The sequence below is a fragment of the Leuciscus leuciscus genome, assembly GCF_965113295.1.
Source record: "Leuciscus leuciscus genome assembly, chromosome: 3".
In the NCBI taxonomy this organism is placed as follows: Eukaryota; Metazoa; Chordata; class Actinopteri; order Cypriniformes; family Leuciscidae; genus Leuciscus; species Leuciscus leuciscus.
In genome coordinates, this window is record NC_138727.1 from 20,603,427 (window position 1) to 20,630,792 (window position 27,366).

At 46.2% G+C, this 27,366-nt stretch overlaps 1 protein-coding gene across 2 annotated transcripts in view; it reads right to left on the minus strand.

Moving 5' to 3' along the window:
- Positions 1-27,366, minus strand: part of usp53b (ubiquitin specific peptidase 53b) — a 71,437-nt gene that overhangs the window by 24,935 nt on the left and 19,136 nt on the right. For both annotated transcript variants that reach the window (XM_082165640.1, XM_082165639.1), the window contains exons 8-10: positions 10,124-10,270; positions 7,994-8,143; positions 5,881-6,049 (exon numbers count right to left, since the gene is read on the minus strand). In XM_082165640.1, the coding sequence (XP_082021766.1) occupies positions 5,881-6,049; positions 7,994-8,143; positions 10,124-10,270 (466 nt within the window). The remainder of the gene's footprint in view (positions 1-5,880; positions 6,050-7,993; positions 8,144-10,123; positions 10,271-27,366) is intronic.

A 27,366-nucleotide genomic window follows, 5' to 3' on the forward strand; every position in this document is an offset into this window, starting at 1 on the left:
CTGCAAACCAATCCCAGGGACGGATGCACTCAAAGATGCGTTTCTGCGTTAGCACTTTGAACGGGAGCTTGTGCAGGGCCTGATTCAAAACTCGCAGGTCCAGGATTGGTCGTAACACACCGCCTTTCTTGGGTACAATGAAGTAAGGGCTGTAAAACCCAGACCTCATCTCGGCTGGAGGGACCGGCTCGATCGCGTCCTTCGCCAGCAGGACGTCGATCTCTTTCCCAGGACAGGGGCATCGCAGCTCCGCACATGGGTGAAGCGGACGCCCCTGAACTTGGGCATACTGAATTGCATAGCCGAGCCGAATGGTACGGGTGAGCCAAAGGGACGGCCTGGGAAGCGCTGGCCAGGCTTCGAAGAACCGTACCAGTGAGCCCACCCGGCCCACTGGCGGGTACCGGGGTGGGGCAGCGAGGTGGAAGGCAGGGACTCGACTCCGGAGGCACCGAAGTGGCCGGAAGTGGAGTCTGGGTGTGTAGTGCAACACCAACCTGCTTCCACGCGGGGGCAGACGGCAGGGAAGGCACGGAGGCGTTCGGCTGCTCGTTGCCCCGAGGCGAAGGAAGGAGGGGAAACGAGGAGTGACGCCCGGGGGCGTTGAGTCCAGGTTTCTGAACCTCCTTGCCCAGCGGAAGATGAGAGTGACGAGGCCGGGGCGGCATCACTGTCATCTGAGCGCTGGGGCGAGGGGAATGAGAGCGGCGAGGCAACATGGCGGCGCACACTGTCATTCTGGCCCTCTTGGATGGGGGAGACTGGGAGCGGCGAGGCAATTGAGCGTCGTCCTGAACTACCAGTCTCGACCGTGTGTGACACAGGGGAAATAGAAACTGTTCTTTTATTGAAGTTTTGGGTCTGCTGGCCAGCGGGGGAACAGAAACAAAACGAAACAAAAGATTCTCCACCCGGCCCTCCTCCGGGGGAAGGAGTGGTGCAGTCACACACTCCCGAAGAGCAGCAGGCATGTCCCCTGGGTCGCCCGTCTCAGGGTCTCTTCCCTCTCCTCTTGCCTGGGGGTTTAGAGAAACTCCGAGCGGGCTGGGCAGCTCTCTTGCGGCCGGCACCCAGCTGCCTAGGTGGAGGCTGCTGCTTAGGCTGAGCATGGGCGGAGGCGGCGGCAGGAGGGCGCCCTCGGTGACGAGCAGACGAAGGTGCAGCCGGTGAAGTGAAAGTTGTCTCCAGGGCATGATGTGTTTGATCACCTCCGACTGCTTCAGGGGGGCGGAGAACTGTTGGGCGTAGTCCTCCACCACGTCGCCGAAGAGCCCACCCTGGGACATATGGGAGTTCAGGAGCTTACTCTTGTCCGACTTCTTCATATCAGCCAGGGTGAGCCACAGGTGTCGCTCCTGGACCACGAGAGTGGACATCGCCCGACCCAGGGAACGTGCGGTGACTTTCGTCGCCCGGAGGGCAAGGTCCGTCACCGTACGCAGCTCTTGCAGCACCCCTGGGTCGGTACCACCCTCCTGCATGTCACTGAGCGCTTTCGCCTGGTGAACCTGGAGAAGCGCCATGGCATGCAGGGCAGAAGCAGCTTCTCCACCACACACTATAGGCCTTTCCAGTCAGACTGGAAGAGAACCTACAGGCGCGGGAGGGGAGCGTGTGGTTACCCCGCCAGGTGGCCGCGGTCTTGGGACACAGATGCATCGCCACCGACTGCTCCACTTGGGGGATGCCCTCGTATCCCTTCACTGCCCCGCCATCGAGAGTGGTGAGGGAGGAGGAGGGAGTCGACCTGTGTTGGGCCACCAGAGGGGCCGTCCACGATCTCGTCACCTCCTCATGCACCTCCGGAAAGAATGGCACTGGGGCGGCGCGCTGAGAACCAGCACGGCCCGCCCCGAGATACCAATCGTCGAGTCGCGAGGGTTCGGGACACGGTGGAGGATTCCACACGAGTCCAACACTCGCGGCCGCCCGGGCAAGCATAGCGGCCATTTCCGGGTCCGGCTCGGACAACGCTACCACACCCGAAGGGGGCAACGCAGCCGAGTCGTCATCCTCAGAAGATGACCACTCTCCCTCCGATGCAGCGATCGACATCTGGTCCTCCGGTGGAGCTCCAAAGGAAACAACCGGAGCCACACGAGATGGCCCGGCTGTCTCCGTCGAAGACCCAAATGGCAGCGACACGGAGGATTGAGGAGCCCGTGGGGGTCTTTCACCCAGCGGGTTATTCCTCACTGTAATCCTCAGACCACCCATGGGATTAGCTGAAGTAGATCGGGGAATCGCCAAAGGGACTCCCCCTCGTTTGAGGGTTCTCGTTTGAGGGTTCTCGTTTGAAGGAAAACGCTCTCTTAGTGTGCTGAAGCACGCAGGGATCAACGCGGCAACACAGCGGGGAAACTGCAAGCCCACTGTGTGCACTCAACCAGATACCAGCTGTGACAAAAGCTCTTTGAAAAAAGCAGATCACGAGAAGTGACAGTTGATATCCGGGAGATCGCGAAGATCACTGCCGCGCCGTAACACCAACACAGAGGTCTCGAAACAGCAGACTCGTTGAGCTCACGGAAAACACAATCCAAACGCTCATTCACTCTGAGGACACAACCGGTCGGCTCCGAAGCAGAAAGCGTTTTGTGTATGCGCTCGCTTCCGCCTTTATACCCGCGCTGACAGGTAGGACGTGGAATGCAAATGTTGCATGCCTATGTTCATTGGCTCGTTTTAGTTTCACTCAAAGACAATTGGTCTCCCTAGCGTGATCCCAATTCGTTGGAAACTCCTCCGACGAGACGTAGGAGTTCCCGAACGAAAGGGAACCATAATTTTCAAAAAGAGCAGTGAGAACATTCTGTTAAACTTTTTCTTTTGTGCTCCACAGAAGAAAGACAAACCAGATAAGAAAGAAACACAAGTTTGGAAAGACACAAGGGATAGTAAATGATGACTGGGCTTAACTGTTGGCTGGTGTAATCTTTTGCAAAATACAGTATTTGCAAGTAACAACAACATTTATTTAGTCATAACACATGCAAGGGACATATAATGTGATCATATTATATCATATCATAGTATCATAGTGCACTACAGTTTAATAGTATCTACAGGTATCTATATTGCTTTAGATTGACCTATTTTCATGGTGTGTTCGCAGAGAAAGACCTTTACGATTTGATTCTGTATCTCATCCAAAGAAAGTTAAGTAATCAAATAAACCAATGCAATCTGCAACTCATCAAACAGCTTTGGGTAGGCCTGCTAAACTATATTACATCTCTGCTGCGTCTGCACACTTCTGATGGGAGAGAGAGAGAGGACAAACTTGCTTATCATGTGCTTATATAGGACACGCAGTGATGTATAAAGAGAAAAAACAAGTGCATGGATTACTGCATTCCCCATAGATGAAGAGCAATGTGGATAATCACACATTAATACTGTATAAGAAATCACACAAATGATAATATAAAATAATAATACAGTTAAACTAAAACCACCATAAAACCAGTAGAAAATGTATTGGATTTAAATTGACATTAATCATAATATAATCTAACTTGAAGAGGGATAGACTTAAAACAAAAAAACAAATAAAAAAACTCATATGCCCTCATAATCTTGATTCGAAATAACTTCCTCTCCCTCTTGCAGCAACATCTCTTCTCTTCTCTGATGACATATTTTCTGGCACGAGGGTGGGACAAACTGTCACTCACATGAGATCACAGCAATAGCAAACCCTTTCACTTGGATATATACGTCACAGCAGGGAAGAAAAGACTATCAAAACGTACGGTTCATGCCGACTTTAATCACAAAATCGAATAAAAACTGATTGAAACATGAACTGACTGTGAGAACACACCAATGATTACTATAATAATACAATGATAAAATGAATACTTTTTTAAAATGTTCTTGTAATGTTTGGCTTTTTTCGTGGACAATTTTATTTACAGGGACAGCGAGGACAGGAAATTATAGAGTGAAAAGGTGGAATGGGATCAAGAGCACCAACATGTGCAGTAGGAAACATGTGCATTTACCTCTAAAGGTTTCCTCAAATCTTGTCTTGGAGGGCCATTGTCCTAGAGAGTTTAGCTCCAACCCTGATCAAACACACCTGAGCAAGCTAATCAATGTCTTCAGGATCACTAGAAAATCGCAGGTGGGTGAGTTTGATCAGGATTTGAGCAAAACTATGCAAAAGCAACATCATCTCACTCTGTATACAGCCAGTACTCAAAGTGGGGAAAAAAGTGCCGCTACTCCCGAGGGTTTAAATCGAGTTCAACACGTGAGAAGTGCTGGTACACAAGAAAAAGTGAGGGTACGCGAGGGTAAAGTAAGTTCTGGCCCACTTTGAGCACTGGGTTCAGCAGCTTGTCACCTGGGGCAGTGGCCCTCCAGGGCCAGATTTGAGGAACCCTGTACTACCACCATGTCTCTGGCACTTCTTTACAATTTTCAGGGGAAATTATTTAAAACCATGCAGTAACAGAATTTGACATCAGATGAAAAATAGAGTGCTTTTACAGTTATAAGTACTGCCTAAGTCTTTGTTAAATATATAAACATACAAAACATTTAATGACTAATTTGACTGATGCATGACTAACATTGTTTTTCAAAGCCAAACTTTAATAGGTAATGTTGTTTTTAAGCCCAGCATTTGAAGCAAGTGAACAGTTATCAACTTTGATGAAATCATGGCACTGCAGCAGTCTATCACTACCGAGAGAGCATCTGTGTTCTGCTCAGCAGAAGTGTTGCCAACTCAGTCTAAAGTACAGAGCTCAGCAGAGACTACAGGAAAAAGCTGGCACAGATCGCACATTAAACATCCTTCCAAAAGCACCAGAGGAACAAATCCAGGAAACTCATTAAGACCTTTCAAGACTGAGCAACTACCAAAGATACACACAAAGGTTCAGCAGAGGAGGGAAGTTATTGAGTGCACAAATTGCTGCACAACTGCAATAGTTACACATGCACAGCACTGCTCTGTGCTGCATCCCACTGTGCATAAAACTGCACATACTAAAATTAAAAAGAAAAAATAATTTTCCCTTCTGTGGTCAGCTATTGACACAAATAATAATAAATTGAATAAATAATAGAATAAAATCAATGAAACTTACAGGAAAAAGAAAAGACAGACAGTGACTACTTACAGTTTTTCATGGGAAAATAAGAATGCTTTCCCATTCCAATAGGACTTTGTGAGTACGACAGACTGGGGAGAATATCCATTTAGCACATCAGTCAGAGGAAAGCAAGAATGGAAGAGAGAATGGAGGGAATATTCGGTAGAGGGGACAAGAGAATAACTGTGCAATGCAGAGGCCAGAGAGAAAGGATTAGGACAGCCAGGAAGAGAGAGAGAGCGATAAAGTGAAAGGCAGAGATAGAGAAAGTGCGCATGGATGATAATCCCTGTCCTTGGTAGAGTTCAGAAACCCAAGCAGAAATCAACTTATCCACCCAGCAAATGCTTGCTGCAAAACTGGGATTTGTGCTCAAAATCAGAGTTACAAACAGACTATTGTAATGGACAAAAACACAATTTACATAACTATCAGCAATAATTGAAAAGTGGTCTGTACCTAATTTCCATACAAAAGATCATTCATAATAATAAAAAAACACTTTTATAATGATTTGAATTAAAATTACTTGATTGATTAATATTTATTTTATTAACGTTGGAATTGACTTGATGTTGTTGGGCCCAACAGATTAAAATTTGAATAGTCAAAAATATATATTTTTGTAAAGATTACACCCCAAGCCACACAGGTATGTTTTCAAGTATTAGAAAAAAAAAAAGCAATTTATTCAAAACATTTTTAAATCATTGGCCACATTTTGGGGATCATATCCTCTGTTTAAACAGTTGAACAAGATGAGCAGTCTTACCTGTCCCTTTCCCATTGAGGGGGGAGTTATAACGGGACCACATAGTGGTCTGTCTGGGGGCGTCCTCATTGGACACTGCAGTACCTTCCGGGTTGGCATAGAATAAGAGGAGTGGCTGGAAGTGACCTCGGATACATTTAGATGCCACATCTTTCCACTTGGAGCCAATCTAGATACAATATATTTGATACAAGAATATGTTAGTATACAACAAGAGGTTCAAATATCAGAGAGCTTACCACCTTTTGAAAGAAATTGTGCAATAATTGTCCCTTTAGAGGTACAACAGCTTGTCTCTGGGGCAGTACCCCTAAAAGCACATCTTTGTACCTTATTAACCCCTAAAAAGTGCATTTTAGTACCTTAGAGTAGTAATATTTACACTTAAGGTACTACCATGAAGGTAGGTAAATAAGGTACAAATAGTGCCCAGTGACAAGCTGCTGTACCCAGTGTTCAAAGTAGGCCAGTACATACTTTACACACGCTATATTTTAATCTATAGCGTACCCTCACGTTTTTCTTGTGCTCGGACTGCCCTGGAATGCGATTTCAACCTACTGCACTGGCTGTATACAGAGTGTGATGATGTTGCGTTTCAGCAGTTTTTAGAAGATGCATCTGCAACCACAGTGCAATGCAAACTAGGACCCAGACACTTATTTCAGAGGCATATTTAAAAGTGATCGCTATAATTATTCACGGCACTGATAACATCTAGCTTTGCGTGTTGGGGAATCCAAATAGTAATTTTAAAGAGGTGTGTGTGCTAGCAAAGATGTTGTCAGACACTGTAATCTGCTCTGGTCCTATTCAAAAAGGTGGTGAATATGTGAATGGTGTCAAGAGAATACAGTGAAACAGCATTCAGAGATACCGTAATTGCAATAATTTGTGATGTAGACCTGGCCTGTTGAAGAGAGAATGACTCAGTCGCCTATGGGAAGGTGCCACTCTTAAATTTGTAAAATAATCTTAATAGTATGAGTATCTGACTCACTGGGCCTCAGGCCAGGAAGCAGACAGGCTTAAGCGACCATCTGTTAGCTGCCTTAACACAGCACACAAAACACATCACGTAGAGACTGTGTTTGTTCTAACTCTTTACTAAGCTCTGCACACTAAGCTTATCTTAATCAGTATGCACCTCATTATCATTCCGGTAATTACAATTACTTTAACTAAAAATAGATTCACTAACAAAATGTCCACATCTGAATCCACTTTTATACCAAGAAAAAGTTACAAACTGTAACAGTACCAAAACTATGTATGGTAGACCCATACTATATACCAAAGAAGTGATTGATGTAGCTTGATGTAATTTGTTTCCTCGTTTTAATTTAGTTATCTCATGGTCACTATTAAACTAAAATGATGGAATGTATTATTACATCATGGCCACCATTTAACTAAAACAAGGGTATGAATTTATAAGTTGAGGGACAAAGTTTTAATTAGTCATGATATCCTGTTTATCCCCCACGTCATGTGCAGGGCTCCATCTAAATGTGAATGAATTATGTATTTTTAGTCCTTATATATTTAAATGACTGACATACAAATTTGCTGTTTCTAGTGGTTACCTTATGGCTTTGTCCCTGATCTGCAAATAGTAAATTGCAGTGCTTTAGGAATTCATTCTCAGGTGCTATACTCCACTAAAATTAAAAGCAGGGTATGAGGCATTCCACTACAAAAAAAAAAAAATCTATTCACACAATAATAACAATAACTGTGCCAATAACTGTATGATTTCAGAAGACAAACTGCAATAAAAATCTAATAATGCATCAGATATTTGTTGGAAGTCTTAAGTCTGGAAGAATCTGTTGGATAATTTGTAGTTTTTTAGATATTTTGAGATATTACATTATACATGTCATTTAGCAAAAACTTTCAACCAATGTTACTGACAGTAAATGCAAGGTCTCCCTACAGCAAACTGAGGTTAAGTGCTATGATCAAGAACACAATGGTGGAATCTCATGGATCAACCCTTGTGGTGTTTGAACCATCAATATTTCATTTAACAGCCCAGATCCTACACTCATCCAACACTATTTCACTTATACTGTATGTATAAAAATCTGTGTGTGCTTTTGTTAAATACCTCTTTCACGGTTGCATCATCGAAAAAGATCCATTTGGAAGACTTGCTGTGAAAAGCGAATGCTAGATAATGTCGACTAGAGTAACAGATCATTCCCACCAGGTGGAGATCTCTTTTCTTGGCATTTTCATCAGTGACTCTATAAAAAAGCTGAAGAATGAACAGAGAGAACAGTCAAACTGACATTTAAAACTCTCAGAGTGAAGAAAATGAAAGACTGGAAATATTTTGAGGCATTGTGCTTAACAATGTGTCACATTTAGTCTACTGCAGAACTGCAATCCCATCTACAGACTTTGATGTCTCAAAATCAAAATAACAGGTTAAACTGCCTCCAGCTCAGGGGGTTCAAACTGGATGGTTTTGTCATATAGTGCCAAGGTTCGTGATGTCTCCTCTAGTGTAGTGACCTAGACATTATGTGATATTGGCCTGCAGCACTCATACAGTAGAGGAAACTGGTCTAACAGAGGGGAGTATGGCAAAAGATGGCTGACTTTAGCATCACATTATTTGCAAGCAGCCATGTAGCATTTAAATGTATGTATGTAAACTTCCAGGCAGGTGTGCTGAAGCAAGTTGGAGCTAAATTCTGCAGGACAGGGGCCATCCAGGACAGAGTTTGGACACCCCTGATTTAACTAAATTTAAAAAAGGGAATGCATTAGTCCAACATGGCCACGGTTTAAGTAAAACGAGGGAACAATTAGTATAACATGGCAACGATTTAGCTAAAACAGAGGAAAAAAACAATATATCATAACCACGAATTAAGAATTAATTCAACAACTTATTAAATTGTTCTTCTGTTTTAGTTAAATTGTGGCCTTGTTGTACTAATTCATTTTCTCACTTAAAATAAATGGCCACGATGTGCTTTTAAAACATTCTCAAAACATGTTTAATCACATGGATCAACAGGTTTTGCATAAACTTGTGGAGGTCATATCAACAAAATTGGGATGTACCAAATACTGAAGAATTCTACATTCCTATTCATTTTTTTTTTAATCAGGCATCTTTAAAGCTGTAGTCCGCAGTTTTTCCTCTTTGTCGCCATCTCTGTTCGAAATCTGCAATTGCAGTTATTCGCGGAATTATCAACTTTACGTGCGTTGTGCCTCGGCATGGCACAGCGTGGATGAATCCAATGTTTTGAGGAGAATGTGCGACTGTCAGTCGCCGCGCCGGTGTGGATCCTGTCATTCGCAATCACAGATTCTACTTTTTTTAAGTATGACCAACATAAGAATTTTCACCGGAAAATGTCGTCTGAACAAGTAAGTAACATCCACTTTTGTTCTGACCAACTAAGGGGAAAAAAGCATTGCAGTAAATCGCGCTGATTAAATCTAACGATCGCTTATCATATCACGTCAAACCGTGCAAATTATACTTTGTTCTCAAATTGTTAATGTTAACAACATCAGCATTGCGTGACTACATTTAATGCCCTTCCGATATTTGTCCTTGTTTTCGCATGGGCCGGTTGCAGTCTCTTTTTTTTCTCTAAAGTCCGAAGTCTTTCGCGTTTTACAACAGGTGAATCTCCAATTGTCACTGGTGATTGTCGTTTGAGCCTTTCTGGATCCGCCATCAAATTGATAAGTTTAATTATATCAAGTGCTGTGAGAAAAGGCTATAAATCTCCGCCTCCAACATCCTCACACTCATAGCCTACAAGCCGAGACACCTTCTTTATGTGTACAGATGTGACGTAATGACGCAAAGACATGCTAAAATTTCCCGCGGAAATCCACCAGTACCACTGGAATTAAAAACATTATTACAAGCTTACCATTTTGAAACGAGCTAAGGCAAGCAGATAGTTTTGAACACTGGATGGTTATGTACTTTTAATATAGTATAATTTTTAACCCAAAAAGATACGGACTGCAGCTTTAAGTTAATGACATAATTTTCAATTAAACATTTTAAATCAATTAGAAAAATGCAAAAGAGAAACTTTGAGACTTTTGGACACTGCTCTAGAGTCTATAGTTACTGTTCCAGACACTACACGAACCTAAGAGGATATTAACTCAAGCAATAATGCATAATAGATGGTTAATTTTTAAACTTGTATGCATATCACTCAGCTACAGTAGTGCAGAGAGATTTGAACCTCACCCCTGAAAGATTGAGGTTTGGGCCCAGAGAGCGGATGACATCTTCAGTGAGATCAGACTGTTCAGCGTCCCACACAAAGCCAATGGTGACAATCTCTGGGCAGTTCATTAGCACACGTCGGATTTTTATACTCTGCCCACAGTTACTCTGCAATGCACAAGATCAAATTACAAATTACAGATCAAATTACACTGAGCAAAATGTCAAACAAAGGCATGCTGATGCAGTATAATCATTTTATTTGCAGTAACTGATTACATGTAATCTAGATTACGTAATCAGATTAAAAAATAGTACTTGTAATTAAATGATATTATGTTTTTAAATAATCATTATCAGACAACAGTTACTTTTTTATTGATTACATGATTACATATTATTCACACATTGGAAGTGTCACGTTGGTTTGAGTTTTGGTTCGTTTATGTTTTCATGTCTTTTAATTTGTAATTTTGCCTTAGTCATGTTTACTGCTTCCTGTTTGTTATGCTATTTCCTGTTCCCCTCATGTGATCCTTTCATGTGCTTCTTGGTTCATTGGTCTTGTTCTGATTGAGCCGCGTTTCCACCGAAATTACCCGGAACAATTTGTACCAGGAACTTTTTTCCCAGGAACTTTTTTTGCCCCAGACTGGTTGCTTTCTGCGTTTACACCGCGGTCTAAAGTACCGGGAAGGTAAACTGCGCGCAACTGCTCCTCCCAGTCTGCGACGGACAGTAATCAGTTGCGCCACATTTATAAGTATGGAGGAGATTCAAACTGTGCTGCAGTTATGTATTGGTTTACTAACGAGGTAATTAACAAAATAAAATAGACGAGCACTGATACTAAAGCGTGTTCGGAAAGCTCATATGCGTATAAAATTAGACAACGTATGTTATCAGTTATTGTGAGATGCCTGGGACGAACGCGAAAAAAAAATTCCTCTTTCGCAAATACACTTAAAAAAGCCTGAACCCCGTCTATCAATCATAAATAGTGACAGTCTTGTAAATAGTTGTTTGTTACTAACCTAACCTTGCAATAGATGACAATGTGTAAACATAATGACTTATTAATAAAAGCTGTGGCAGAAAACAGACGAGCACTGATAAAGCGTGTTCAGTAAGCTCGTAATGCTAACGTTACATATAAAATGTGTACGTTATCAGCTATTGCGGACATTGACCGTGAGATGGCTGGGACGAACGCGCAGAAAGTTTCCTCTTCCACAAATACCCTTAATAAAGCCTGAAACTCGTCGCCAGTCCACCAGTTTTTTTTAAAATAAAATTCCATATTTGCAGACAGACAACTCTTACTGCATGAAGCCACGACACGAACCGCAATAGATTTTTTTAAAAGGGAGGTTAAAAATAAATAAAATGCTGCATCGAATCATCCAACCAAAATGCGGCGTGAACACAACCAATCAGCTTGTGCAGCGCACAAGTCCCACCCCTGAAAGTTCCTGAACTTTGAAAAAGTACTACCTCATGAGCAGGGACTATCGGAGGGGGAAATATTTACCCGGAACTTCATTTAGACCCTGGTTCCTGCGGTGTAAACACATCGAGTACCAGCCCAAAGTTCCTAGTTCCTGGGGAAAGTTCCTGCGGTGGAAACGCGGCTTTGGTTCCCTTGTCTATGTGTCATGTTCTCATTGGTTCATTGTTGATTATTCACAGGTGTGTCTTGTTAAGTCATTAGTCTTTGTGTATAATATAGCCCTCATGGTACCATTGTCTCTTGTCATGCTTGCATTTCTGGCCCACACTCCAGTACAGTAGGTGGCGGATATGCACCTTAAATGCCGGTTGCCACCCGCCAATAAAAAAGAAAGAAGAAGAAGATTGTCTCTTGTCGAGTATTGTTTGTGCAAAGACTGTAGGTGAGTTTCTGTTCATGTTTAAGTTTGTCACGTCACGGTCACGTCACGTCTTTGTTTTGTTAATTGATTTAAATAAAGCTGCACTTGGGTTTGTCTACACTCGCCTTCAGTGGACTTGTTACAGGCAGTAAATCATTTATAATTTATCTATTCTCCCTATGTACAAAAAGCCCTCTATGAGTCAAATATGTATAGGGTTAATTTGGAAGTATTACCAATTATGTCTACTTAAACTACTTGTGCATAAAGGCAGCCTACCCTCACTCAAGTTCATTGCAAGTATTGCATCAGCTGTAGCTCCGGTTGTGTAATGAGGCAATTGCCAGAGACTTCGGTCAGGTGTGGACTGTTAGCGCTTGGTTTCTGATACAATTTGCCTGTTCTAATGATTCCTGAGTGGTTTTAGTAGGTGTGCGTTAATGACAATATGTAAGTGCACTGTTTATTATTAATGTCACTTTGAGATTGTTTCTAGTCAAGGTTTAATATTGTGATGTGTGCCGATTCAGCCTAATGCTAAGCTAATCATGACTGGTAGTGAAAGACGTCATTTGTATAATGGTGTCTAGCGTTAAATTACTATTCACAGTGACTAATCATGCTGTAATCATTTAATTGCTGCAGTTGATTACATTATAAAGATAATTGTTGTTCTATTTCAAACATATATTATTCTAATATTGTTCTAGCTTGTGAGCATAATGCTGTACTATTTGTGATGATGATACTATTGCAGTTAGTAATTATTCCTCCTTTCTGTTTATTTTAGAACCAAACCCTTATATACCTACATGCATATTGTGTAGATTGCAACCTGAAAGTAATCCCTGTATGCCATACCGTGCAAGTTGCTGATTTTGAATCCTAATCATTCAAGTAAACCTATATCAACCTGATTCTGTCTTTCTGAGTCGTGACTGACATCCTGTAGTGAATGCAACATATTACCAGTTAACTGAGTCATTCCTACCTCTTCCTAACATTGTGGTCCTTTGACCCGGATGTGATTTGCTACAGTGACAGAATGGTTAATGAGCATTAGAGAGGAACGGTTCTAGAGTCTGTACGGCCAAAACGCCAGACACGTCATCCTGCCTACTTTGATGATTTTTAAGTGGACTATGGAGGTGATCGGCCAAGTAGTGAACATCCTCAGCACTTAAGCACAGCACGGAATGAGCAGAGACGAGAACTGGAATCCAGTGAGAGGAAAGGAGGTACACAACAGATGGCACATCGTACTCCACCTAGAGACTCAAACCTGACATCAGAGTCAACATACAGAGCCTCACAGTATCGGACTGTTACCAGGGATCTACCTGAGGTGTCTACTCCCTTCCATGAGCAATCAGCTAACGTTATGACTGACCCATACAGCACTCTCAAAAGTCGACTATGCACCAGTGCTCCACCTACCTTGAATGAACGAATTGCCACACTCGACTTGCATGCTTCCCCTTCATATGTGGTTTCCACCGATCCTTTTTCACCGCCCGCTGGGACTTCACATTATTCCTTTAGGGGCATGAGTCGTGATGCTAATGACCCAAGTTATCCCCCTCAGCAGCAAAGAGCTTCCCTGACTGAGCCACACAGTGCCACAGACATGATGGTTCTGATTGACAAAATGATGGGTCAGTTACAGCACATGAAAGACGAAGTCGCCTCAAAGCATGACACCTCTAGAGGTCAAACACCCAGTCATCCGCAGCATTATACAGAACCACCTCCTGTGCATTATGAATACCCCAATTCACATTGGTATGCACATCCACCTCAATATACTGCAGACTGAGCTTATGGGCCATCTGACAGATTCCAGAGCAGCTACGAGCCTGTCCCTAGATCAAATAGTGATATGTACCACCACCCAAGGCCACTACCTGTTCAAAGACCAAAGTCTTACTAGTCCATCCTTCCAATCAGCTAAAATAGTCAGCTGTAGAATACAGAGGTTATAAGCCCAGTATACCTTATCTTGTGCATAAAGATCCAAGCGAGTTTGCACGTCTGAAGCTTGCTCTACACAATCTACTACCCGAGAATGGGTCAGAGTTGTTTAAGTACCAAATCTTGGTGGATCATCTGCAGACAATCAGACTGATTGCAGATTTTTTTCCTTAACTCTCCATATCCTTATAGCGAGACAATGAACACTTTGACAGAGAAATTCGGTAAGCCTCATCAACTAGGCTTTGAATAAGCTAGAGTAATGGATCCACCAGATGTCCGTCCAGCAGACCCTGAAGCCTTTGAAAGGTTTGCATTACAAATTCAAGCCCTTGTAGGACTGCTGAAATCCTTGGGACCAGATGGAGATGCCGCTTCCACGTAGTTTGCCTGCTGACCAAGTTGCCACCTGATTTAAGAGCTGCCTTCAGGAGACAAATGCTGCCTAATCATGCCTCAGCCTTCACACTTCAAGAGTTCTCCAAATGGTTGCAGTCTGAATCGTGGTGTCAAAACAGTGAACTGGTGGGAAACATTCAGCCAAAGGGATGGCCAAAGCAAATGATTGAGAAACGCAAAGAGCAAAGGCCAAGACCAGCTACTGTACTGCACGGAGCAGGCAGTCTCACCCCGTACTTCCTCTCCAGTCAAACCGGCCACTTCACCAGAGAACCAGGTGAAAAGTAAAGCCTATTGTTCCTCTTGTGAGAATACAGATCATTTCCTTAGTCAGTGCCTCAACTTTCAGCAGCTCACGACTGAACAAGTGAAAAACTGGATTCAAACAAACAAGCTCTGTTGGAAGTGTGGAAGGACACATTTAGCTGTACAGTGCAATCTGAAGAAACCCTGCCACAAATGTAAAGGTGAACATTTGCTTATACTCCATGACATCAATTACAAGTTAGCCAAAGATACTGCGCCAGCATCAAGTTCCACCGCTGAAACCTTATACCTGGACAGACCTGAAACAGATAACCGGGACCTGCTGAAAGTAGTTTGAGTTCTGCTTTCCTTGACGATGGATCCGAACGCACCATCTTGTTATTGGCTGTAGCCCAGAAACTGAATCTGAAAGGTGAAGAGGAGGAGTTATCAATTAGAACCATCCATCAGAAAGTGTCATGTCTACAAGGCTCGACAGTTTCATTCGGGATATCCCCAGTGGCGCAACCACATAAGACATACCATATCAAGCAAGTAGGGCTGGGTGATATGGCCAAAAAAAAATCACGATAATTGTTTTATATCAGTCGATATCGATAATTATCATGATAAATGTCAAATCTTTATTTCTTTCAAGTTTAAAGGCAGATTTTTGCTCCTAAGTGAAAGTTGCAGAAACCAGAGCATTAATTGTGGTTTTAAATTACTCTTTATTGTCAGAACATATGACAAACACTTGCCAAACAGGTGAACATTTTACAAATCTGAGCTAGAACATTCAACATTTTTCCTTAACAAAATAAATATCTTTATTGGAAAATGTATTTCTTAGTTTCTGCATGTGCTAATTGGGGATATCGTTTCAAATCCTAAAACAGGTTTATGTTGCCTGACTTTGTTACGTATCTTCAGCACAGTTTGCAGTGCAGGCTGCAATATTAATATTACATGTTTTGTCTCGAAACACATATTTGACAGTGAGTTGACAGTAGTTTGTAAATTGTAGTAAATTGGATGACTAGTAATTTCCTACTACTTAATTCTGAAAAAACAGAGATTCTAATTATTGGACAAAAAACGTCCTCACATACTAACCTAGAATACTGTCTAACGCTTGATGGCTGCTCGGTCAAGTCTTCGTCGTCGGTTAGGAACCTGGGTGTGCTCTTTGATACCAATCTTTCATTTGAAAGTCACGTGTCTAGTATATGTAAAACCGCATTTTTCCATCTTAAAAATATATCTAAATTACATCATATGCTCTCATTGACAAATCCGGAACAGTTAGTGCATGTGTTCATGACATCAAGGCTAGATTATTGTAATGCTCTTATGGGTGGTTGCCCTGCATGCTTAATAAACAAATTACAGCTGGTCCAAAACGCAGCAGCTAGAGTTCTTACCAGAACCAGGAAGTATGACCATATTAGCCCCGTTCTGTCAACACTGCATTGGCTCCCTATTAAACATTGTATACATTTTAAAATATTGCTGATTACTTACAAAGCACTAAATGGTTTAGCTCTGCAGTACTTGAGCGAGCTCTTAACACATTATAGTCCTTCACGTCTATTGCGATCTCAAAATTCCGGCCAGTTGATAATACCCAGAAAATCAAAATCGACTGCTGGCGGTAGATCCTTTTCCTATTTAGCACCAAAACTTTGGAACAGTCTTCCTTACATTTTCCGGGAAGCAGACACACTCTGTCAGTTCAAAGCTAGACTAAAAACACATCTCTTTGACCTAGCACTCCAGTCTAGACCTAGCACTCCAGCATGTGTTTGACCTACACATAACACATTATAGATTTCTATAATTCAATGTTAGGCTGCATAGATTAGATCAGCCGGAACCGGGAACACTCCCCATAAATCCTGATGTACTCGTTACATCAGAAAAAGAATGGCATCTACGCTAATATTAGTCTCTCTGTTTATCCCGAGGTTTACCACAGTCCGCCAGATCCAGGCCGTATCCAGATCTGATGAAGGACCTGCGCCTGGACGCGACAACAACGCAGTCCTGAAGTGTCAACTAGTCTCTCCCCTGTGAAGGCCACCCTCCCCTCCCTTTACCTCTCTACAAATAAAGCGTTGTCGGGATAATTCCGGTTCACGTGGCTACGCGGAAGCGATAAAAATTCAGTATTATACATTTTAAGGCCAGACAAGTAGTTTGTTGAGGGTTGGTTTGTAGGGAAGGACAACACGCCTGCGCACATACTGTATATTCAAACGCGCAGACCTTTAGACTGAACTCGTAATACGCATGTGCACGACATCAGCGTTCTCACAGGTTCGCGTTTTTAAAGTTTGCGTAGAGAGAACTTAAAGAGTTTTCGGTTTAAACGGTGTTGTGTTAGCGGCCCCTAAGTCAATAACTAATGATCTAACTAATAACTAATAACTAATTGCGTCAGAAGTGAATCATTCAAAACTAAATTTAGCTAGACAATAACTTTATTCTAGAGCTGCTATAAAGCCAAAACGCCTCGGTTACGACTGTAACCTCGGTTCCCTGAAGAGGGAACGAGCGTTGCGTCGAAAGCTGACGCTATGGGAACGCTTTGCGTGATGACGTCTTGAAGCACATGTAAAATCAGTCCAATGGTGTGGCGGAACGTCAGAGGCGGGTGACGTCACGTACCAGGAAGCTATAAAAGCCGGCCCGAAACAGAAAACGAAAGCTTCGTAAAGTCTGAAGTCGCGCTGACAGGCATGAAGGAGATATGGCAAGGCGACGCAACGCTCGTTCCCTCTTCAGGGAACCGAGGTTACAGTCGTAACCGAGGCGTTCCCTTTCAAGGGAACTCCCGTTGCGTCGAAAGCTGACGCTATGGGAACGTCTATACCAACGCCTCCATAGCTACAAATGTCTGTCCTGTGTGTAATCATGTGAGCAGCACTAAGAAGACAAAACATGAGACCCTAGAGTAGAGTCTAAATCCAGAGAGTAGAACCTGACGAAGGTGTGCGGTGAGGACCAGCCTGCCGCATCACAGACGTCCTGTAACGATACTCCTGATATAAGGGCCTTAGAGGCCGCCATACTCCTAGTAGAGAGCGACCGGACAGCCAAAGGAGAAGGCTGTCCAGCCGCCTCATAAGCCAGTGAGATAGTCTCAACCACCCACTTGCTCATCCTTTGCTTAGACACTGGACCTCCCTTGTTAGGGGAGCAAAAGTCACTTTTACGCCACAGGGCAGCTCTGTGGACATACGCGTCTAACGCCCGAACAGGGCAAAGCAAATTATTCGCCTCCTGGTCCGATTTCGAAAGGGAGGAGGACCTCCAAGTGCCACGAAGGAAACGAGATACCAAGGGGTCTTTCCCCACAGACATTCCACCCAAAGGACTGTGGTAAGCACCTATGGCCGCCACATAGACCTTTAAAGTGGACGGGGTCAGACCTGCAGTGAACCGTTCCTGCAGGAACTCCAGCACTGTACCAATTGGGCAGTGGACTGGGTCCAACCGACGGTCACTACACCAAGAAGTGAATACTCTCCACTTCAGGGCATAAAGTTTCCTCGTGGAGGGAGCTCTGGACTGTAGAATGGTCTCAACAACCTCGGTTGAGAGACCTGACTCTATGAGCTGGGCCCCCTCAGAGGCCAAGCCCACAGGTTCCACAGTTCTGGCCGAGGGTGAAATATCGAGCCCTCTGCCTGGGACAGAAGGTCCCTCCTGACGGGTAACTCCAGAGGATGCCCGTCGAGGAGGGACACAATATCGGGAAACCATACTCTGCCCGGCCAGCGCGGGGCTATAAAAAGCAGGCAAACCCGGTCCCTGCGAACTCTTTCCAGAACTCCCGGGAGCAGAGCAACTGGGGGAAAGGCATACAGACGTAGCCTCGGCCACGTCTGTACCATAGCATCCAGTCCCAGAGGAGCTGGATGCGTGAAGGAGAACCAAAGTGGACAGTGAGACGTCTCTCGAGACGCAAACAGATCCACTTATAATTTCCATATCAGCTCCACCACCTCGGGGGTGGAGCCACCATTCCCCGGGCCTCGGCCCCTGTCTCGACAGAGTGTCTGCTCCTATATTCTGGACCCCGGGGATGTAGGCTGCCTTGAGTGACAGCAACTTCCCCTGGGACCACAAGAGGATATGGCATGCCAGCGCAAACCCCCTTGATATAGGCGACTACCGACGTGTTGTCCGTATGTAGTACACATGGTGTCCCCTGAGACCTGTGATAAAGCTCCTCAGAGCCCGGAAGACAGCTAACATCTCTAGGCTATAGAATGCCAGGAACGATGATGGTCTTCCCACAGACCTTGAGATGAGCGACCCTCAGGATCGCTCCCCAACCCGTGAGGGAAGCATCCGTCGTTAGCAGTTTGCGACGACAAGGAGCTCCCAGCACTGGGCCCTGGGACAGGAACCAAGGTTTCTTCCACATAACCAAGGCACGTAGGCATCACCGCGTGACCTTGATTGTGCGAAATGGGTTGCCCCTCGGGGAAAAACCCTCTGGTCCTGAGCCACCACTGCAGGGGCCTCATGTGCAGCAGTCCAAAAGGTATCCCGTTGGAAGCTGCTGCCATGAGACCCAACAGTCTCTGGAACTGTTTGACAGTGAGTAGCTGGCCTAGCTTTACACTTCTCACAGCTGCCAGGATGGAATCGAAGCGTGGCGATGACAGGCGCGCCTGCATCGACACTGAATCCCAAACCACGCCTAAAAAAGTGGTCCTCTAAAATGGAGAAAGCACACTCTTCTTGGCGTTCAGCCGTAACCCCAACTCTTTCATATGGGCGAGAACAACATCTCGATGTTGAACCGCCATCTAATGCGACTGAGCTAAAATCAACCAATCGTCGATGTAGTTCGTGATGCGAATACCCCGGAGGCGCAGAGGCGCCAGAGCTGCATCCACGCATTTGGTGAAAGTGCGGGGTGAAAAAGCCAGGCCGAATGGAAGAACTCGATATTGGTATGCTTTGCCCCCAAAAGCAAACCTCAGGAACTTCCAATGACACGGACGGATGGAAATATGCGTCCTTGAGGTCTATCGTGACAAACCAGTCCTCGGACCTGATCTGTGGCACGATTTGTCTCAAGGTTAACATTTTGAACTTGAGCTGCATGTACTCGTACAGAACTCGAAGATCTAAAATGGGACGCAATCCCCCGTCCTTTTTTGGAACTATGAAGTACCGGTTGTAAAACCCGGTTTCCCTGTTGGAGGGGGGTACATATTCTATGGCCCCTTTCTCTAACAGAGTGTTTACTTCCTGTTCCATAACCAGAACCTGCTCGGGGCCCACCACTGTGGGCAGGACCCCCATAAACCGCGGTGGGCGTTAATAGAATTGTATCTAATACCCTTTTTCCACGGTCTGCAGGACCCAACGAGAAACATTTGACAGTAGCTTCCACGCTGTCAAAGATTCTACTAGAGGTACCAGTCTCTCGAGACTGGTTTCTGGATTTTGTTGCTGTTGAGTAGTCGGTTCGTCGCCCTGTAACGGCGCACCGGCAGGGAACGACCAAACAGACTGCTCCAGCACCCTCCTCAGAGGGGGCGGGCATCCCGAGGCCACTACGTTTCCGGGTGGACCTTGAGATATGTGCTCGCCGGAGACCGCTGCGCCCTGTAACACCGGAGGCGGCAGGGTTGGCAGAACGGTCCCCTGAGGGCACCGAAGAGAGACGGCACCGTATTTTTCTCCTGCTGTTGAGTAGTCGGTTCGTCGCCCTGTAACGGCGCACCGGCAGGGAACGACCAAACAGACTGCTCTAGCACCCTCCTCAGAGGGGGCGGGCATCCCGAGGCCACTACGTTTCCGAGTGGACCTTGAGATATGTGCTCGCCGGAGACCGCTGCGCCCTGTAACACCAGAGGTGGCAGGGTTGGCAGAACGGTCCCCTGAGGGCACCGAAGAGAGACGGGCACCGTGAAAAGAGGTGTTAACCGCTCTGCTTCGGGGGGACTACCCTCATTTGTCCTGAGCCCTCAGACATCAGGACTTTTTCCCCAGCAGCCTTCTTGGCGGTAATAACGGTCCGCAGATCCGTTTTACCCCTCGAAGACTGCTGGGTTTGAGAGCGCCCTCCGTGTCCCCGAGGTTTTTGTGGGGGAGCACGAGAGGACACACTCTGTTTTTGAGTGGCACGATGTTCAGCGCTCTTTTTAGAGGAGTGAGGCTGCTCCCGCTCAGCAGCCTCAATGAAAGAACGGCGGGGGAGAAGTTTTTGTAATGCAGCTGCCTGTTTAGCAGCTTCCTGAGATTTAGCTACCGCACTGTTTACTGCATCACCAAATAAACCAACAGTGGAAACCGGAGCATCTAAGAGAACGTGCTTTTCTTTCTCTTTTATATCGCTCAAATTGAGCCACAGATGCCTCTCAGTGGCCACCAGGGCTGCCATAGACCGCCCGATTGATTTAGCGGTCTCCTTGGTGGCCCTGAGATACAGATCTGTGGCTCTGCGTAGTTCAGCCACTGTGTCAGGACCAATTCCCCCGCCCTCCTCTAAATCCCCCAATAATTCTGCCTGATAGGCTTGCATAATAGACATCGTATGCAGACACGCTGCAGCTTGACCAGCGGCTGCATACGATTTATGAACCAGAGATGATGTGAATTTTACTGGCTTAGAGGGAAGTGAAGGAGCTTTCAGGGAAGATGCCGTTGCTGGAGAGAGATAGCTCGCAAGCGTCTCCTCCACCTTCGGCATCTCCCCATAACCATATTCTTTATATTTGTGAATGGAAGAATAGTGGGATGTTTGTGGTGCATACACTCTGTATGAAACCGGTTTTCCCCACGATTTCGACACCTCGGTGTGGAGATCGGGGAAAAACGGAAGGCTTCTTCGCTGAGGCTGTGTACGAGATGGCAGGAAGCGTTCGTCGAGCTTACTTTTCGAACGAACGTCCTGCCTATCCTCTGGCCACTCAATAGATAGTCTGTCAACTGCTCTAGTAATAACATCGAGCAGTTCCTCAAACGCATGAGACTGAGGTGGCGAATCCTCAGACTCAGCTTCAATACTCACAACATCCAACTCCTCAGAGCTGGACAGTTGCAGTATTGGTGCCTCTATCGGGGGGGAAGAAACCGCAATGCGTGCTTCCACACCCTGATGAGAGGCACTGGATCTGTCAGATTGATGCTGAGATAAGGCAGAGCCCGTCTCAACATCCACTGACAGATCCATTTGCGAACCCCAGGTCTGAGATCGCCGCCGAGCCTCAGCCGCGGCGGGACCCGAGCCCTGGGGAACGCGATCGGGATTGAACCGAGCCAAGCGGGATCGGAGCGTGCGCAATGGAAGCGCGTCGCAATGCACACAGTCACCACCCTCGAGTGCTGACTGGGCATGCTCCTCACCCAAACAAACAACACAAAGAGTGTGAGTATCACCTCCCGTTAAATAACGCGGGCAGGGATGGACACACACTCTAAACTGCTGCTTGCTCGCCATACTGAATATATATATATATATATAATATAGACAGACAACACCAAATAACAAGGACAGATTCAACACAGAGCGCAACTGAAGACTCAGAAAGCTTTCGTTTTCTGTTTCGGGCCGGCTTTTATAGCTTCCTGGTACGTGACGTCACCCGCCTCTGACGTTCCGCCACACCATTGGACTGATTTTACATGTGCTTCAAGACGTCATCACGCAAAGCGTTCCCATAGCGTCAGCTTTCGACGCAACGGGAGTTCCCTTGAAAGGGAACTCGCGTTGCGTCGAATTGACGCTATGGGGAACGTCTATACCAACGCCACCATAGCTACAAATGTCTGTCCTGTGTGAAATCAATTGCGCAGCACTAGGAAGACAAAACCTGAGACCCTGGAGTAGAGTCTAGGTCTAAAGAGTAGAACCTGACGAAGGTGTGCGGTGAGGACCAGCCTGCCGCATCACAAACGTCCTGTAAAGATACTCCTGATATAAGGGCCTTAGAGGCAGCCATACTCCTAGTAGAGTGCGACCGGACAGCCAAAGGAGAAGGCTGTCCAGCCGCCTCATAAGCAAGTGAGATAGCCTCAACCACCCACTTGCTCATCCTTTGCTTAGACACTGGACCTCCTTTGTTAGGGGATCCAAAGCGAACAAACAATTGATCACTCTTACGCCACAGGGCAGCTCTGTGGACATATGCGTCTAACGCCCGAACAGGGCAAAGCAAATTATTCGCCTCCTGGTCCGCTTTTCGAAAGGGAGGAGGACCTCCAAGTGCCACGAGGGAAACGAGATACCAAAGGGTCTTTCCCCACAGACATTCCACCCAAAGGAATGTGGTAAGCACCTATGGCCGCCACATAAACCTTTAAAGTGGACGGGGTCAGATCTGCAGTGAACCGGTCCTGCAGGAACTCCAGAACTGTACCAATTGGGCAGTTGACTGGATCCAACCGACGGTCACTACACAAAGAAGTAAAAACTCTCCACTTCAGGGCATAAAGTTCCCTCGTGGAGGGAGCTCTGGACTGTAGAATGGTCTCAACAACCTCAGTTGAGAGACCTGACTCTATGAGCTGGGCCCCCTCAGAAGCCAAGCCCACAGGTTCCACAGTTCTGGCGGGGGTGAAATATTGAGCCCCCTGCTTGGGACAAAAGGCCCCTCCTGACAGGAAGCTCCAGAGGATGCCCGTCGAGGAGGGACACAAGATCGGGAAACCATACTCTGCCCGGCCAGCGCGTAGCTATAAGAAGCAGGCAAACCCGGTCCCTGCGAACTCTCTCCAGAACTCCCGGGAGCAGAGCCACTGGGGGAAAAGCGTACAGACGTAGCCTCGGCCACGTCTGTACCATAGCATCCAGTCCAGAGGAGCTGGATGCGTGAGGGAGACCAAAGTCCCTCCATATCAGCTCCACCACCTCGGGGTGGAGCCTCCATTCCCCGGGCCTCGGCCCCTGTCTCGACAGAGTGTCTGCTCCTATATTCTGAACCCCGGGGAGGTAGGCTGCCCTGAGTGACAGCAACTTCCCCTGGGACCACAAGAGGATATGGCGTGCCAGATTGGATAATGGGCGCGAGCGCAAACCCCCTTGGTGGTTGATATAGGCGACTACCGACGTGTTGTCCGTATGTACTAACACATGGTGTCCCCTGAGACCTGTGATAAAGCTCCTCAGAGCCCGGAAGACAGCTAACATCTCTAGGCTATAGAATGCCAGGAACGATGATGGTCTTCCCACAGACCTTGAGATGAGCGACCCTCAGGATCGCTCCCCAACCCGTGAGGGAAGCATCCGTCGTTAGCAGTTTGCGATGACCAGGACCTCCCAGCACTGGGCCCTGGGACAGGAACCAAGGTTTCTTCCACATAACCAAGGCACGTAGGCATCGCCGCGTGACCTTGATTGTGCGAAATGGGTTGCCCCTCGGGGAAAAACCCTCTGGTCCTGAGCCACCACTGCAGGGGTCTCATGTGCAGTAGTCCAAAAGGTATCACGTTGGAAGCTGCTGCCATGAGACCCAACAGTCTCTGGAACTGTTTGACAGTGAGTAGATGGCCTAGCTTTACACTTTTCACAGCTGCAAGGATGGAATCTATGCGTGGCGGTGACAGGCGCGCCTGCATCGACACTGAATCCCAAACCACGCCTAAAAAAGTGGTCCTCTAAAATGGAGAAAGCACACTCTTCTTGGCGTTCAGCCGTAACCCCAACTCTTTCATATGGGCGAGAACAACATCTCGATGTTGAACCGCCATCTGATGCGACTGAGCTAAAATCAACCAATCGTCGATGTAGTTCATGATGCGAACACCCTGGAGGCGCAGAGGCGCCAGAGCTGCATCCACGCATTTGGTGAAAGTGCGGGGTGATAAAGCCAGGCCGAATGGAAGAACTCGATATTGGTATGCTTTGCCCCCGAAAGCAAACCTCAGGAACTTCCAATGACAAGGACGGAAATATGCGTCCTTGAGGTCTATCGTGACAAACCAGTCCTCGGACCTGATCTGTGACACGATTTGTCTCAATGTTAACATTTTGAACTTGAGCTGAATGAATGACTCGTTCAGAACTCGAAGATCTAAAATGGGACGCAATCCCCCGTCCTTCTTTGGAACTATGAAGTACCGGCTGTAAAACCCGGTTTCCCTGTCGGAGGGAGGTACATATTCTATGGCCCCTTTCTCTAACAGAGTGTTTACTTCCTGTTCCATAACCAGAACCTGCTCGGGGCCCACCACTGTGGGCAGGACCCCCATAAACCGAGTTGGGCGTTTCTAGAATTGTATCTGATACCCTTTTGCCACGGTCTGCAGGACCCAACGAGAAACATTTGACAGTAGCTTCCACGCTGTCAAAGATTCTACTAGAGGTACCAGCCTCTCGAGACTGGTTTCTGGATTGTGTTGCTGTTGAGTAGTCGGTTCGTCGCCCTGTAACGGCGCACCGGCAGGGAACGACCGAACAGACTGCTCTAGCACCCTCCTCAGAGGGGGCGGGCATCCCGAGGCCACTACGTTTCCGGGTGGACCTTGAGATATGTGCTCGCCGGAGACCGCTGCGCCCTGTAACACCGGAGGCGGCAGGGTTGGCAGAACGGTCCCCTGAGGGCACCGAAGAGAGACGGGCACCGTGAAAAGATGTGTTAACCGCTCTGCTTCGGGGGGACTACCCTCATTTGTCCTGAGCCCTCAGACATCAGGACTTTTTCCCAGCAGCCTTCTTTGCGGTAATAACGGTCCGCAGATCCGTTTTACCCCTCGAAGACTGCTGGGTTTGAGAGCGCCCTCCGTGTCCCCGAGATTTTTGTGGGGGAGCACGGGAGGAAACGCTCTGTTTCTGAGTGGCGCGGTGCTCAGCGCTCTTTTTAGAGGAGTGAGGCTGCTCCCGCTCAGCAGCCTCATAGAAAGAACGGCGGGGGAGAAGTTTCTGAAGTGCAGCTGCCTGTTTTGAAGCTTCTTGTGACTTCGCTACAGCACTATTAACTGCGTCTCCAAATAACCCTTGCGTGGATACTGGTGCATCTAAAAGAACATGTTTTTCTTTGTCCTTTATGTCAGTGGTTCCCAACAGGGGGGTCGCGGCCCACAAGGGGGCCTCAGCGAGCTCTGTGGGGGGTCGCGTCATATTTTGAAAAGTGTTGAGCAGTAAGCATCAAGAGCGATCATATTAGATTAGCTAATGAAAAATTAGCTAATTAGAAGACCAAAAAATGGACAAATTTGTAATTCGTCCTCCACAAAAACGTCAGAGTCCCACTCATTCGCCTACAGCTGCTGGTAGCAATGACCCAGACATACTGGACCCAGGTGAGGAAACTCCCACCAAGTCTGTTCGCGGTGCTAGCAGTGCTAGCAATACGAATACGGGAAACACGAAATGCAGGAAATACCAAGACAGTTACCTGGACTATGGTTTTATTTCATTTTCTCGTAGCAAAGACTCTCTGCCCCAGCCACAGTGCATTTTCTGCGCCAAAGTCCTTGCTAACGAGTGCATGAGGCCGTCCAAACTAATAAGACATTTTCAGACAACTCATCCCCAATACCGCGACAAGCCCAGGGCATTTTTTGAACGCAAGGCAAAAGAACTGACACTCTCGCAAAATGAGATGAGGGAAATCACAGCTACTGACAAGAAACTTTTAAAAGTATCGTATACAGTTGCTGAAAAAATCGCCAAAGCAAAGAAAGGGCATACAATTGCAGAAACTTTGATTTTGCCATGCGCAACAGAGATCGTCAAGGAATTATTTGGAGAAGATAAATCAAAACAATTGGCTAAGATACCATTATCAAATAATACAGTCAAACGTCGTATCACAACAATGTCAGAAGACGTGAGGGATCAGCTTTCTGCACGACTTCGTGGTAATAAATTCGCACTTCAAGTAGACGAGTCTACTGATGTGTCAAAAGTGGCACAGCTCCTCGCATACGTTCGTTATGAATGGGAAAACGAAATAAAAGAAGATTTTTTGTTTTGTAAAGAGCTGCGTACCACGACGACGGCAAACGATATTTTTGAATCTTTGGATAATTTCATGAGATCAAATGAGATAAACTGGAGCGACTGTATTGGTGTATGTACTGATGGAGCTGCTGCGATGACTGGCAGGCAGTCCGGGGTAGTTCAGCGTATCAAAGGTGTTGCACCCCTTGCGATTTCAACGCACTGCTTTCTGCACAGAGAGGCGCTTGCTACAAAAGAAATGGAACCCAGTCTCCATGGAGTTTTAGATGTGGCCGTAAAAATCGTAAACTTTGTGAAAGCCAGAGCCACCAACTCCCGGTTATTCACTGCGCTCTGCGAAGAGGTCGGCGCTGATTACCATACCCTGCTGATGCACACTGACGTGAGGTGGCTGTCCAGAGGGCGGGTGCTGATGCGTCTGTTCAACCTGAGGGAGGAGTTGCGTGACTTTCTTGCGGACAAGAGACCAGACCTTGCTGAGTTTTTGGACGATGACAAATGGCTCGCTCAACTCAGCTACCTTTCAGACATATTCGGTGAAATGAACAAGCTTAACAGAGCAATGCAAGGTGCAAACATAAACACTGTGGTGCAGCATGAACGAGTTGAGGCTTTCAAAAGAAAACTGCACATGTGGAAAACCCGTGTCTCCTCCGGAATCAGTGACATGTTCGAGCACACCCATGCATTTATTGCAGACAGACATTTGAATTTTAAAATCATTCAACGGCAAATAACAGTGCATCTATCAAAGGTCCTGGAGAAATTTGATAGTTATTTCCCAGCTCTTACTGAGGAGCAAGCAACTGATTTTATGTGGATCAGAAACCCCTTCACTGAGAATA